This window comes from Haliotis rubra, unplaced genomic scaffold (assembly GCF_003918875.1).
Source record: "Haliotis rubra isolate DU_JTF1 unplaced genomic scaffold, ASM391887v1 Scf287, whole genome shotgun sequence".
Lineage (NCBI taxonomy): Eukaryota > Metazoa > Mollusca > Gastropoda > Lepetellida > Haliotidae > Haliotis > Haliotis rubra.
Window position 1 is genome coordinate 928,158 of NW_025766954.1, and position 12,101 is coordinate 940,258.

General features: G+C 38.6%; 1 protein-coding gene across 2 annotated transcripts in view; it reads left to right on the plus strand.

Annotated features, from left to right (window-relative positions):
• The window catches only part of LOC124281652 (probable serine carboxypeptidase CPVL), a 37,904-nt gene that overhangs the window by 9,806 nt on the left and 15,997 nt on the right, over positions 1–12,101 (plus strand). For both annotated transcript variants that reach the window (XM_046717589.1, XM_046717588.1), the window contains exon 5: positions 3,837–3,855. In XM_046717589.1, the coding sequence (XP_046573545.1) occupies positions 3,837–3,855 (19 nt within the window). The remainder of the gene's footprint in view (positions 1–3,836; positions 3,856–12,101) is intronic.

The window sequence follows — 12,101 nt, forward strand, 5'->3', positions numbered from 1 at the left end:
TGTACAGAACGGACCGTTTGTTGTGGACAAAGACTTGAAATGTAAGTTTCCACTCAAAATTAATATTTCAAAACTTGGAGGATGATATGGAAAATGATTAGCATTGTTTAACCAATAAAAGGTAGCTTTCATAAACAGGTGGCATGTGAATACCATTTAAAATGTCGGAGCTTGAAGTCTGTTATTTTACTCCCATGATGATAGACTTTGAATATTTTCATAATTATTATAATTCCTTAAAGGACTGTTTGCTTAATAAAGGGGGTTATTTGTTATAGGATTTGGTCATATTTCGCTTACATAACCACAAACCCCTACTCACCGGCCACATTCATTTTGTGTGAAACGTTATCGTGACCCCTCTCAAATACATGTTCATCCATGTTTTGTTTGTTACCAAAACTGAAAAAGAGACATTTAGTTTTAATGAATTCTTCTAGTTTTGGATTGCCAAAATACATCTGAATTGGATAAAATCAGGATGTTTTGTTAAAATGACTCTTTTGCCGTCACAGGCACTAAAATAAACATCTGAAATAAATCCTTAAAATTCTGTTTGATTTTCCAGTGTCACCACGGAAGACTGACTGGTCACTCAAGCATTCTTTGTTATTTATTGACAACCCTGTAAGTACCAAGGTGTTAGTAACAATAATTAATGAGATTTCTTGACAACCCTGTAAGTACTAAGGAGTTTGTAACAATAATTGATGGGATTTCTTGACAACCTTGTAAGTACTGAGGTGTTTGTAATCTGACTGTCAAAAAAACAAAATACAAATAGTTTCAATCTATTTATAGATTGTCCTCAATATTCTTTTGTGATTCAGGTGGTGTAAACATCTGTAGATAGAGGATTGACATGAATTGAAATCACTGATTTTACATTGACAACTCGATTAACACTAACAATCACCTCCACTTCCATGGTTTTGTATATGTTAGATCTTGATCAGTAAATATGTATAATGAATCAGTGTAGATCTCAGTAAATATGTATAATGAATCAGTGTAGATCTCAGTAGATATGTATAATGAATCAGTGTAGATCTCTGTAAATATGTATAATGAATCAGTGTAGATCTCTGTAAATATGTATAATGAATCAGGGTAGATCTCAGTAAATATGTATAATGAATCAGATGTAAATATCAATAAGATCTCTGTAAATATGTATAATGAATCAGTGTAGATCTCTGTAAATATGTATAATGAATCAGTGTAGATCTCAGTAAATATGTATAATGAATCAGTGTAGATCTCAGTAAATATGTATAATGAATCAGTGTAGATCTCTGTAAATATGTATAATGAATCAGTGTAGATCTCAGTAAATATGTATAATGAATCAGTGTAGATCTCAGTAAATATGTATAATGAATCAGTGTAGATCTCAGTAAATATGTATAATGAATCAGTGTAGATCTCTAAAAATATGTATAATGAACTCAGTGTAGATCTCTGTAAATATGTATAATGAATCAGTGTAGATCTCTGTAAATATGTATAATGAATCAGTAGATCTCTGTAAATATGTATAATGAATCAGTGTAGATCTCAGTAAATATGTATAATGAATCAGTGTAGATCTCTGTAAATATGTATAATGAATCAGTGTAGATCTCAGTAAATATGTATAATGAATCAGTGTAGATCTCAGTAAATATGTATAATGAATCAGTGTAGATCTCTGTAAATATGTATAATGAATCAGTGTAGATCTCTGTAAATATGTATATAATGAATCAGTGTAGATCTCTGTAAATATGTATAATGAATCAGTGTAGATCTCAGTAAATATGTATAATGAATCAGTGTAGATCTCAGTAAATATGTATAATGAATCAGTGTAGATCTCAGTAAATATGTATAATGAATCAGTGTAGATCTCAGTAAATATGTATAATGAATCAGTGTAGATCTCAGTAAATATGTACAATGAATCTGTAGTATCAGTGTAGATTTCAGTAAATATGCATAATGAATCAGTGTAGATTTCAGTAAATAATGTATAATGAATCAGTGTAGAATCAGTGTAGATCTCAGTAAATATGTATAATGAATCAGTGTAGATCTCAGTAAATATGTATAATGAATCAGTGTAGAAGATTATCTTAAAGGGAAGAACCTTACTCGATTATGTCAGTTCTGTTAGAAGGATGTTCATTAAAAAGGAAGTCTTTCTATGATTGTCGTGTAAAATATGATTGAGTAAAGTGTTATTGATTCTGACCCTCACTGCTTTGACTATTGCTGTCAATGGGTGAGTTACAGGTGTCATTCGCAGGGTGGACATGATGTTATTAAGCTGCAACACTTTATAAATATATATGGTTTGAGGGGAGGAAGGAGTCTTTCAGAAAGTAAAAATATGTGCTCCCAAACACTGACATGTGCATCAAATTTTATGTAAATTCAGGGGATACTAAGAATGGTGTCATGTGGTACTAAGTTTCTTTGTCTGTTGTTGGCTGTATTCGGCAATTTCCAGCTGTATGGCAGTGAGCTGGAGTATATAGCAAGACTGGTAATTCAGACAAACAAGATCTACATGATTGAGATTCAATGACAAGTCAGCAAGCCTGCCCACCCAATTCTGTTAGTGGCTTTTATACAATAGTGGGTTCCTGAAGACCAATTCTATTCCAGATCTTCTTCATCAGATCAGTGTGACATTAGGGATCTGTATCATTTTGTCGTACTGTCAGACTCACAATATTTAGCAAAATATAGAAACAGGTTAGAATTCATATATTGTGAGGGTAATGACTTTACATCAAACATTATGACATCTTAATGTTTTTTCAGACCATCGCACATTGTGTGTATAGGACAAAATAGGTATCTGAATTTGTGTTAGATTTAAAACCCTCATTAGGCCAGACCACCTTTATTTCTTGTTAATGAACCGACAGTCATATTTCTTGAAGAGTAAAGAAAAAAATAAATAAATAATCTTTTCCCACTCAAAAAATAAAATTTTAATGTTTTTATTGTCCAAAAAATGTAAACTTGCAAGAATATTTTTTAGATTGTTTTTGCCCCATAAGCACTTCAATAATTGTCAAAAGTGAAATTCTTTTTTTAGCATTTAAAAGGAATATTTGACTGGTGATTTTATTTCAATTTTTTCTCCCCACTTTTTAGGTTTCTCTGAGGACAAAAATCAAACGTAAAACAAGAAAATAAAATTGAGTCTTGCCTCAGGGAAATAAAACCAATTGCAAGTGTAAACTATCTCATACTGAAGCACCATCTACTTGAATAAGCGTTGTGGTTTATAAGCACCTGTTAGACCTTGCGGTACACCTATGAGGTTCACTCAAAGATGCCATGATTTGTCAGTTCAATCCAAGAATATTAATATCAAAAAGACATTTGCCATTCGATTTCTATATCATCCTGTACATTTCCTTATGTAGATTGCATTCAAATTCAAAATATATCTCATTTGAGGGAAATTCTATGAGAAATCCCTGGCATAGAAGGACTTCTGTAGAATACGTCAGGATATTCTGGTGAAAATCCCTGCTTACATTAATAGGATGATGTCAATAGCGGAACAGGTTCAACAAGATAATGGTCAGCCACCCAGAAAGGTAGATTTATGTATGATGATAAGGTTTGGTCGATTCCATTGCAGCAAGCTGACCCCCATACAGCTCCTCTGATACTGTGGACTTGATACAGAAAGGTAGATTTGGTTATGTATAATGATAAGGTTTGGTCGATTCCATTGTAGCATGCTGACCCCCGTACAGCTCCTCTGATACTCTGGCTTGATACAGAAAGGTAGTTTTATGTATAATGATAAGGTTTGGTCGATTCCATTGCAGCAAGCTGACCCCCATACAGTTCCTCTAATACTGTGGCTTGATACAGAAAGGTAGATTTGGTTATGTATAATGATAAGGTTTGGTCGATTCCATTGTGGGGCGGTGGGGTAGCCTAGTGGTTAAACCGTTGGATCGTCACGCCAAAGACCCGGGTTCGATTCCCCACATGGGCACAATGTGTTAAGCCCATTTCTGGTGTCCCCCGCCGTGATATTGCTGGAATATTGCTAAAAGCGGCGTAAAACTAAACTCAGGCAGTCAGTCAATCGATTCCATTGTAGCATGCTGACCCCCATACAGCTCCTCTGATACTCTGGCTTGATACAGGAAGGTAGATTTGGTTATGTATAATGATTAGGTTTGGTCGATTCCATCGCAGCAAGCTGACCCCCATACAGCTCCTCTGATACTGTGGCTTGATACAGACAGGTAGATTTATGTATAATGATTAGGTTTGGTCGATTCCATTGTAGCATGCTGACCCCCATACAGCTCCTCTGATACTGTGGCTTGATACAGAAAGGTAGATTTGGTTATGTATAATGATAAGGTTTGGTTGATTCCATTGTAGCATGCTGACCCCCATACAGCTCCTCTGATACTGTGGCTTGATACAGAAAGGTAGATTTGGTTATGTATAATGATTAGGTTTGGTTGATTCCATTGTAGCATGCTGACCCCCATACAGCTCCTCTGATACTCTGGCTTGATACAGACAGGGAGATTTGGTTATGTATAATGATAAGGTTTGGTTGATTCCATTGTAGCATGCTGACCCCCATACAGCTCCTCTGATACTGTGGCTTGATACAGACAGGTAGATTTGGTTATGTATAATGATTAGGTTTGGTCGATTCCATTGTAGCAAGCTGACCCCCATACAGCTCCTCTGATACTGTGGCTTGATACAGAAAGGTAGATTTGGTTATGTATAATGATTAGGTTTGGTCGATTCCATTGTAGCATGCTGACCCCATACAGCTCCTCTGATACTGTGGCTTGATACAGACAGGTAGGTAGATTTGGTTATGTATAATGATTAGGTTTGAATCCACATTCCATTGTAGCATGCTGACCCCCATACAGCTCCTCTGATGATTACTCTGGCTTGATACAGAAAGGTAGATTTGGTTATGTATAATGATTAGGTTTGGTTGATTCCATTGTAGCATGCTGACCCCATACAGCCCCTCTGATACTCTGGCTTGATACAGAAAGGTAGATTTTATGTATAATGATTAGGTTTGGTTGATTCCATTGTAGCATGCTGACCCCATACAGCTCCTCTGATACTGTGGCTTGATACAGACAGGTAGATTTGGTTATGTATAATGATAAGGTTTGGTCGATTCCATTGTAGCATGCTGATCCCCATACAGCTCCTCTGATACTCTGGCTTGATAGAGAAAGGTAGATTTGGTTATGTATAATGATTAGGTTTGGTTGATTCCATTGTAGCATGCTGACCCCCATACAGCTCCTCTGATACTGTGGCTTGATACAGAAAGGTAGATTTATGTATAATGATAAGGTTTGGTCGATTCCATTGTAGCAAGCTGACCCCCATACAGCTCCTCTGATACTGTGGCTTGATACAGAAAGGTAGATTTGGTTATGTATAATGATTAGGTTTGGTCGATTCCATTGTAGCATGCTGACCCCATACAGCTCCTCTGATACTGTGGCTTGATACAGAAAGATAGATTTGGTTATGTATAATGATTAGGTTTGGTCGATTCCATTGTAGCATGCTGACCCCCATACAGCTCCTCTGATACTGTGAAGCTTGATACAGAAAGGTAGATTTGGTTATGTATAATGATTAGGTTTGGTTGATTCCATTGTAGCATGCTGACCCCCATACAGCTCCTCTGATACTCTGGCTTGATACAGAAAGGTAGATTTGGTTATGTATAATGATAAGGTTTGGTCGATTCCATTGTAGCATGCTGACCCCCATACAGCTCCTCTGATACTGTGGCTTGATACAGAAAGGTAGATTTGGTTATAGATAATGATAAGGTTTGGTCGATTCCATTGTAGCATGCTGACCCCCATACAGCTCCTCTGATACTGTGGCTTGATACAGAAAGTTAGATTTGGTTATGTATAATGATTAGGTTTGGTTGATTCCATTGTAGCATGCTGACCCCCATACAGCTCCTCTGATACTGTGACTTGATACAGAAAGTTAGATTTGGTTATGTATAATGATTAGGTTTGGTTGATTCCATTGTAGCATGCTGACCCCCATACAGCTCCTCTGATACTGTGACTTGATACAGAAAGGTAGATTTGGTTATGTATAATGATTAGGTTTGGTCGATTCCATTGTAGCATGCTGACCCCCATACAGCTCCTCTGATACTGTGGCTTGATACAGAAAGGTAGATTTGGTTATGTATAATGATTAGGTTTGAATTCGATTCCATTGTAGCAAGCTGACCCCCATACAGCTCCTCTGATACTGTGGCTTGATACAGAAAGGTAGATTTGGTTATGTATAATGATTAGGTTTGGTCGATTCCATTGTAGCATGCTGACCCCATACAGCTCCTCTGATACTCTGGCTTGATACAGAAAGGTAGATTTGGTTATGTATAATGATAAGGTTTGGTTGATTCCATTGTAGCATGCTGACCCCCATACAGCTCCTCTGATACTCTGGGCTTGATACAGAAAGGTAGATTTGGTTATGTATAATGATAAGGTTTGAATTCGATTCCATTGTAGCAAGCTGACCCCCATACAGCTCCTCTGATACTATGGCTTGATACAGAAAGGTAGATTTGGTTATGTATAATGATTAGGTTTGGTTGATTCCATTGTAGCATGCTGATCCCCATACAGCTCCTCTGATACTGTGGCTTGATACAGAAAGGTAGATTTGGTTATGTATATAATGATTAGGTTTGGTCGATTCCATTGTAGCATGCTGACCCCATACAGCTCCTCTGATACTGTGGCTTGATACAGAAAGGTAGATTTGGTTATGTATAATGATTAGGTTTGGTCGATTCCATTGTAGCATGCTGACCCCCATACAGCTCCTCTGATACTGTGGCTTGATACAGAAAGGTAGATTTGGTTATGTATAATGATTAGGTTTGGTCGATTCCATTGTAGCATGCTGACCCCCATACAGCTCCTCTGATACTCTGGCTTGATACAGAAAGGTAGATTTGGTTATGTATAATGATAAGGTTTGGTCGATTCCATTGTAGCATGCTGACCCCCATACAGCTCCTCTGATACTGTGGCTTGATACAGAAAGATAGATTTGGTTATGTATAATGATTAGGTTTGGTCGATTCCATTGTAGCATGCTGACCCCCATACAGCTCCTCTGATACTGTGGCTTGATACAGAAAGGTAGATTTGGTTATGTATAATGATTAGGTTTGGTTGATTCCATTGTAGCATGCTGACCCCCATACAGCTCCTCTGATACTCTGGGCTTGATACAGAAAGGTAGATTTGGTTATGTATAATGATAAAGGTTTGGTCGATTCCATTGTAGCATGCTGACCCCCCATACAGCTCCTCTGATACTGTGGCTTGATACAGAAAGGTAGATTTGGTTATAGATAATGATAAGGTTTGGTCGATTCCATTGTAGGCATGCTGACCCCATACAGCTCCTCTGATACTGTGGCTTGATACAGAAAGTTAGATTTGGTTATGTATAATGATTAGGTTTGGTTGATTCCATTGTAGCATGCTGACCCCATACAGCTCCTCTGATACTGTGACTTGATACAGAAAGGTAGATTTGGTTATGTATAATGATTAGGTTTGGTTGATTCCATTGTAGCATGCTGATCCCCATACAGCTCCTCTGATACTGTGGCTTGATACAGAAAGGTAGATTTGGTTATGTATAATGATTAGGTTTTGGTCGATTCCATTGTAGCATGCTGACCCCATACAGCTCCTCTGATACTGTGGCTTGATACAGAAAGGTAGATTTGGTTATGTATAATGATTAGGTTTGAGTCGATTCCATTGCTAGCAAGCTGACCCCCGCACAGCCTCTGATACTGTGGCTTGATACAGAAAGGTAGATTTGGTTATGTATAATGATTAGGTTTGGTCGATTCCATTGTAGCATGCTGACCCCATACAGCTCCTCTGATACTCTGGCTTGATACAGAAAGGTAGATTTGGTTATGTATAATGATAAGGTTTGGTTGATTCCATTGTAGCATGCTGACCCCCATACAGCCCTCTGATACTCTGGCTTTGATACAGAAAGGTAGATTTGGTTATGTATAATGATAAGGTTTGGTCGATTCCATTGTAGCAAGCTGACCCCATACAGCTCCTCTGATACTGTGGCTTGATACAGAAAGGTAGATTTGGTTATGTATAATGATTAGGTTTGGTTGATTCCATTGTAGCATGCTGATCCCCATACAGCCTCTGATACTGTGGCTTGATACAGAAAGGTAGATTTGGTTATGTATAATGATTTCAGGTTTTTGGTCGATTCCATTGTAGCATGCTGACCCCCATACAGCTCCTCTGATACTGTGGCTTGGATACAGAAAGGTAGATTTGGTTATGTATAATGATTAGGTTTGGTCGATTCCATTGTAGCATGCTGACCCCCATACAGCTCCTCTGATACTGTGGCTTGATACAGAAAGGTAGATTTGGTTATGTATAATGATTAGGTTTGGTCGATTCCATTGTAGCATGCTGACCCCATACACAGCTCCTCTGATACTCTACTGGCTTGATACAGAAAGGTAGATTTGGTTATGTATAATGATAAGGTTTGGTTGATTCCATTGTAGCATGCTGACCCCATACAGCTCCTCTGGATACTGTGGCTTGATACAGAAAGGTAGATTTGGTTATGTATAATGATAAGGTTTGGTCGATTCCATTGTAGCAAGCTGACCCCCATACAGCTCCTCTGATACTGTGGCTTGATACAGAAAGGTAGATTTGGTTATGTATAATGATTAGGTTTGGTTGATTCCATTGTAGCATGCTGACCCCATACAGCTCCTCTGATACTGTGGCTTGATGCAGACCAGGTAGATTTGGTTATGTATAATGATTAGGTTTGGTTGTTTCCATTGTAGCATGCTGACCCCATACAGCTCCTCTGATACTGTGGCTTGATACAGAAAGGTAGATTTGGTTATGTATAATGATAAGGTTTGGTCGATTCCATTGTAGCATGCTGACCCCCATACAGCTCCTCTGATACTGTGGCTTGATACAGAAAGGTAGATTTGGTTATGTATAATGATTAGGTTTGGTTGATTCCATTGTAGCATGCTGACCCCCATACAGCTTCTCTGATACTCTGGCTTGATACAGAAAGGTAGATTTGGTTATGTATAATGATTAGGTTTGGTCGATTCCATTGTAGCATGCTGACCCCCATACAGCTCCTCTGATACTGTGGCTTGATACAGAAAGGTAGATTTGGTTATGTATAATGATTAGGTTTGGTTGATTCCATTGTAGCATGCTGACCCCATACAGCTCCTCTGATACTGTGGCTTGATACAGAAAGGTAGATTTGGTTATGTATAATGATTAGGTTTGGTGGATTCCATTGTAGCAAGCTGACCCCATACAGCTCCTCTGATACTGTGGCTTGATACAGAAAGGTAGATTTGGTTATGTATAATGATTAGGTTTGGTCGATTCCATTGTAGCATGCTGACCCCCATACAGCTCCTCTGATACTGTGGCTTGATACAGAAAGGTAGATTTATGTATAATGATTAGGTTTGGTTGATTCCATTGTAGCATGCTGACCCCATACAGCTCCTCTGATACTGTGGCTTGATACAGAAAGGTAGATTTATGTATAATGATTAGGTTTGGTTGATTCCATTGTAGCATGCTGACCCCCATACAGCTCCTCTGATACTGTGGCTTGATACAGAAAGGTAGATTTGGTTATGTATAATGATTAGGTTTGGTCGATTCCATTGTAGCATGCTGACCCCCATACAGCTCCTCTGATACTGTGGCTTGATACAGAAAGGTAGATTTGGTTATGTATAATGATTAGGTTTGGTCGATTCCATTGTAGCATGCTGACCCCCATACAGCTCCTCTGATACTGTGGCTTGATACAGAAAGGTAGATTTGGTTATGTATAATGATTAGGTTTGGTCGATTCCATTGTAGCAAGCTGACCCCATACAGCTCCTCTGATACTGTGGCTTGATACAGAAAGGTAGATTTGGTTATGTATAATGATTAGGTTTGGTCGATTCCATTGTAGCATGCTGACCCCCATACAGCTCCTCTGATACTCTGGCTTGATACAGAAAGGTAGATTTGGTTATGTATAATGATAAGGTTTGGTTGATTCCATTGTAGCATGCTGACCCCCATACAGCTCCTCTGATACTCTGGCTTGATACAGAAAGGTAGATTTGGTTATGTATAATGATAAGGTTTGCCCATTCCATTGTAGCAAGCTGACCCCATACAGCTCCTCTGATACTATGGCTTGATACAGAAAGGTAGATTTGGTTATGTATAATGATTAGGTTTGGTTGATTCCATTGTAGCATGCTGATCCCCATACAGCTCCTCTGATACTGTGGCTTGATACAGAAAGGTAGATTTGGTTATGTATAATGATTAGGTTTGGTCGATTCCATTGTAGCATATTGACCCCCTATACAGCTCCTCTGATACTGTGGCTTGATACAGAAAGGTAGATTTGGTTATGTATAATGATTAGGTTTGGTCGATTCCATTGTAGCATGCTGACCCCCATACAGCTCCTCTTCTGATACTGTGGCTTGATACAGAAAGGTAGATTTGGTTATGTATAATGATTAGGTTTTAATCGATTCCATTGTAGCATGCTGACCCCCATACAGCTCCTCTGGATACTCTGGCTTGATACAGAAAGGTAGATTTGGTTATGTATAATGATAAGGTTTGGTTGATTCCATTGTAGCATGCTGACCCCATACAGCTCCTCTGATACTGTGGCTTGATACAGAAAGGTAGATTTGGTTATGTATAATGATAAGGTTTGGTCGATTCCATTGTAGCAAGCTGACCCCATACAGCTCCTCTGATACTGTGGCTTGATACAGAAAGGTAGATTTGGTTATGTATAATGATTAGGTTTGGTTGATTCCATTGTAGCATGCTGACCCCATACAGCTCCTCTGATACTGTGGCTTGATGCAGACAGGTAGATTTGGTTATGTATAATGATTAGGTTTGGTTGATTCCATTGTAGCATGCTGACCCCCATACAGCTCCCTCTGATACTGTGGCTTGATACAGAAAGGTAGATTTGGTTATGTATAATGATAAGGTTTGGCTCGATTCCATTGTAGCATGCTGACCCCCATACAGCTCCTCTGGATACTGTGGCTTGATACAGAAAGGTAGATTTGGTTATGTATAATGATTAGGTTTGGTTGATTCCATTGTAGCATGCTGACCCCCATACAGCTTCTCTGATACTCTGGCTTGATACAGAAAGGTAGATTTGGTTATGTATAATGATTAGGTTTGGTCGATTCCATTGTAGCATGCTGACCCCCATACAGCTCCTCTGATACTGTGGCTTGATACAGAAAGGTAGATTTGGTTATGTATAATGATTAGGTTTGGTTGATTCCATTGTAGCATGCTGACCCCCATACAGCTCCTCTGATACTGTGGCTTGATACAGAAAGGTAGATTTGGTTATGTATAATGATTAGGTTTGGTGGATTCCATTGTAGCAAGCTGACCCCCATACAGCTCCTCTGATACTGTGGCTTGATACAGAAAGGTAGATTTGGTTATGTATAATGATTAGGTTTGGTCGATTCCATTGTAGCATGCTGACCCCCCATACAGCCCTCTGATACTGTGGCTTGATACAGAAAGGTAGATTTATGTATAATGATTAGGTTTGGTTGATTCCATTGTAGCATGCTAACCCCATACAGCTCCTCTGATACTGTGGCTTGATACAGAAAGGTAGATTTATATGTATAATGATTAGGTTTGGTTGATTCCATTGTAGCATGCTGACCCCCATACAGCTCCTCTGATACTGTGGCTTGATACAGAAAGGTAGATTTGGTTATGTATAATGATTAGGTCTGGTTGATTCCATTGTAGCATGCTGACCCCCATACAGCTCCTCTGATACTGTGGCTTGATACAGAAAGGTAGATTTGGTTATGTATAATGATTAGGTTTGGTCGATTCCATTGTAGCAAGCTGACCCCCCATACAGCTCCTCTGATACTGTGGCTTGATACAGAAAGG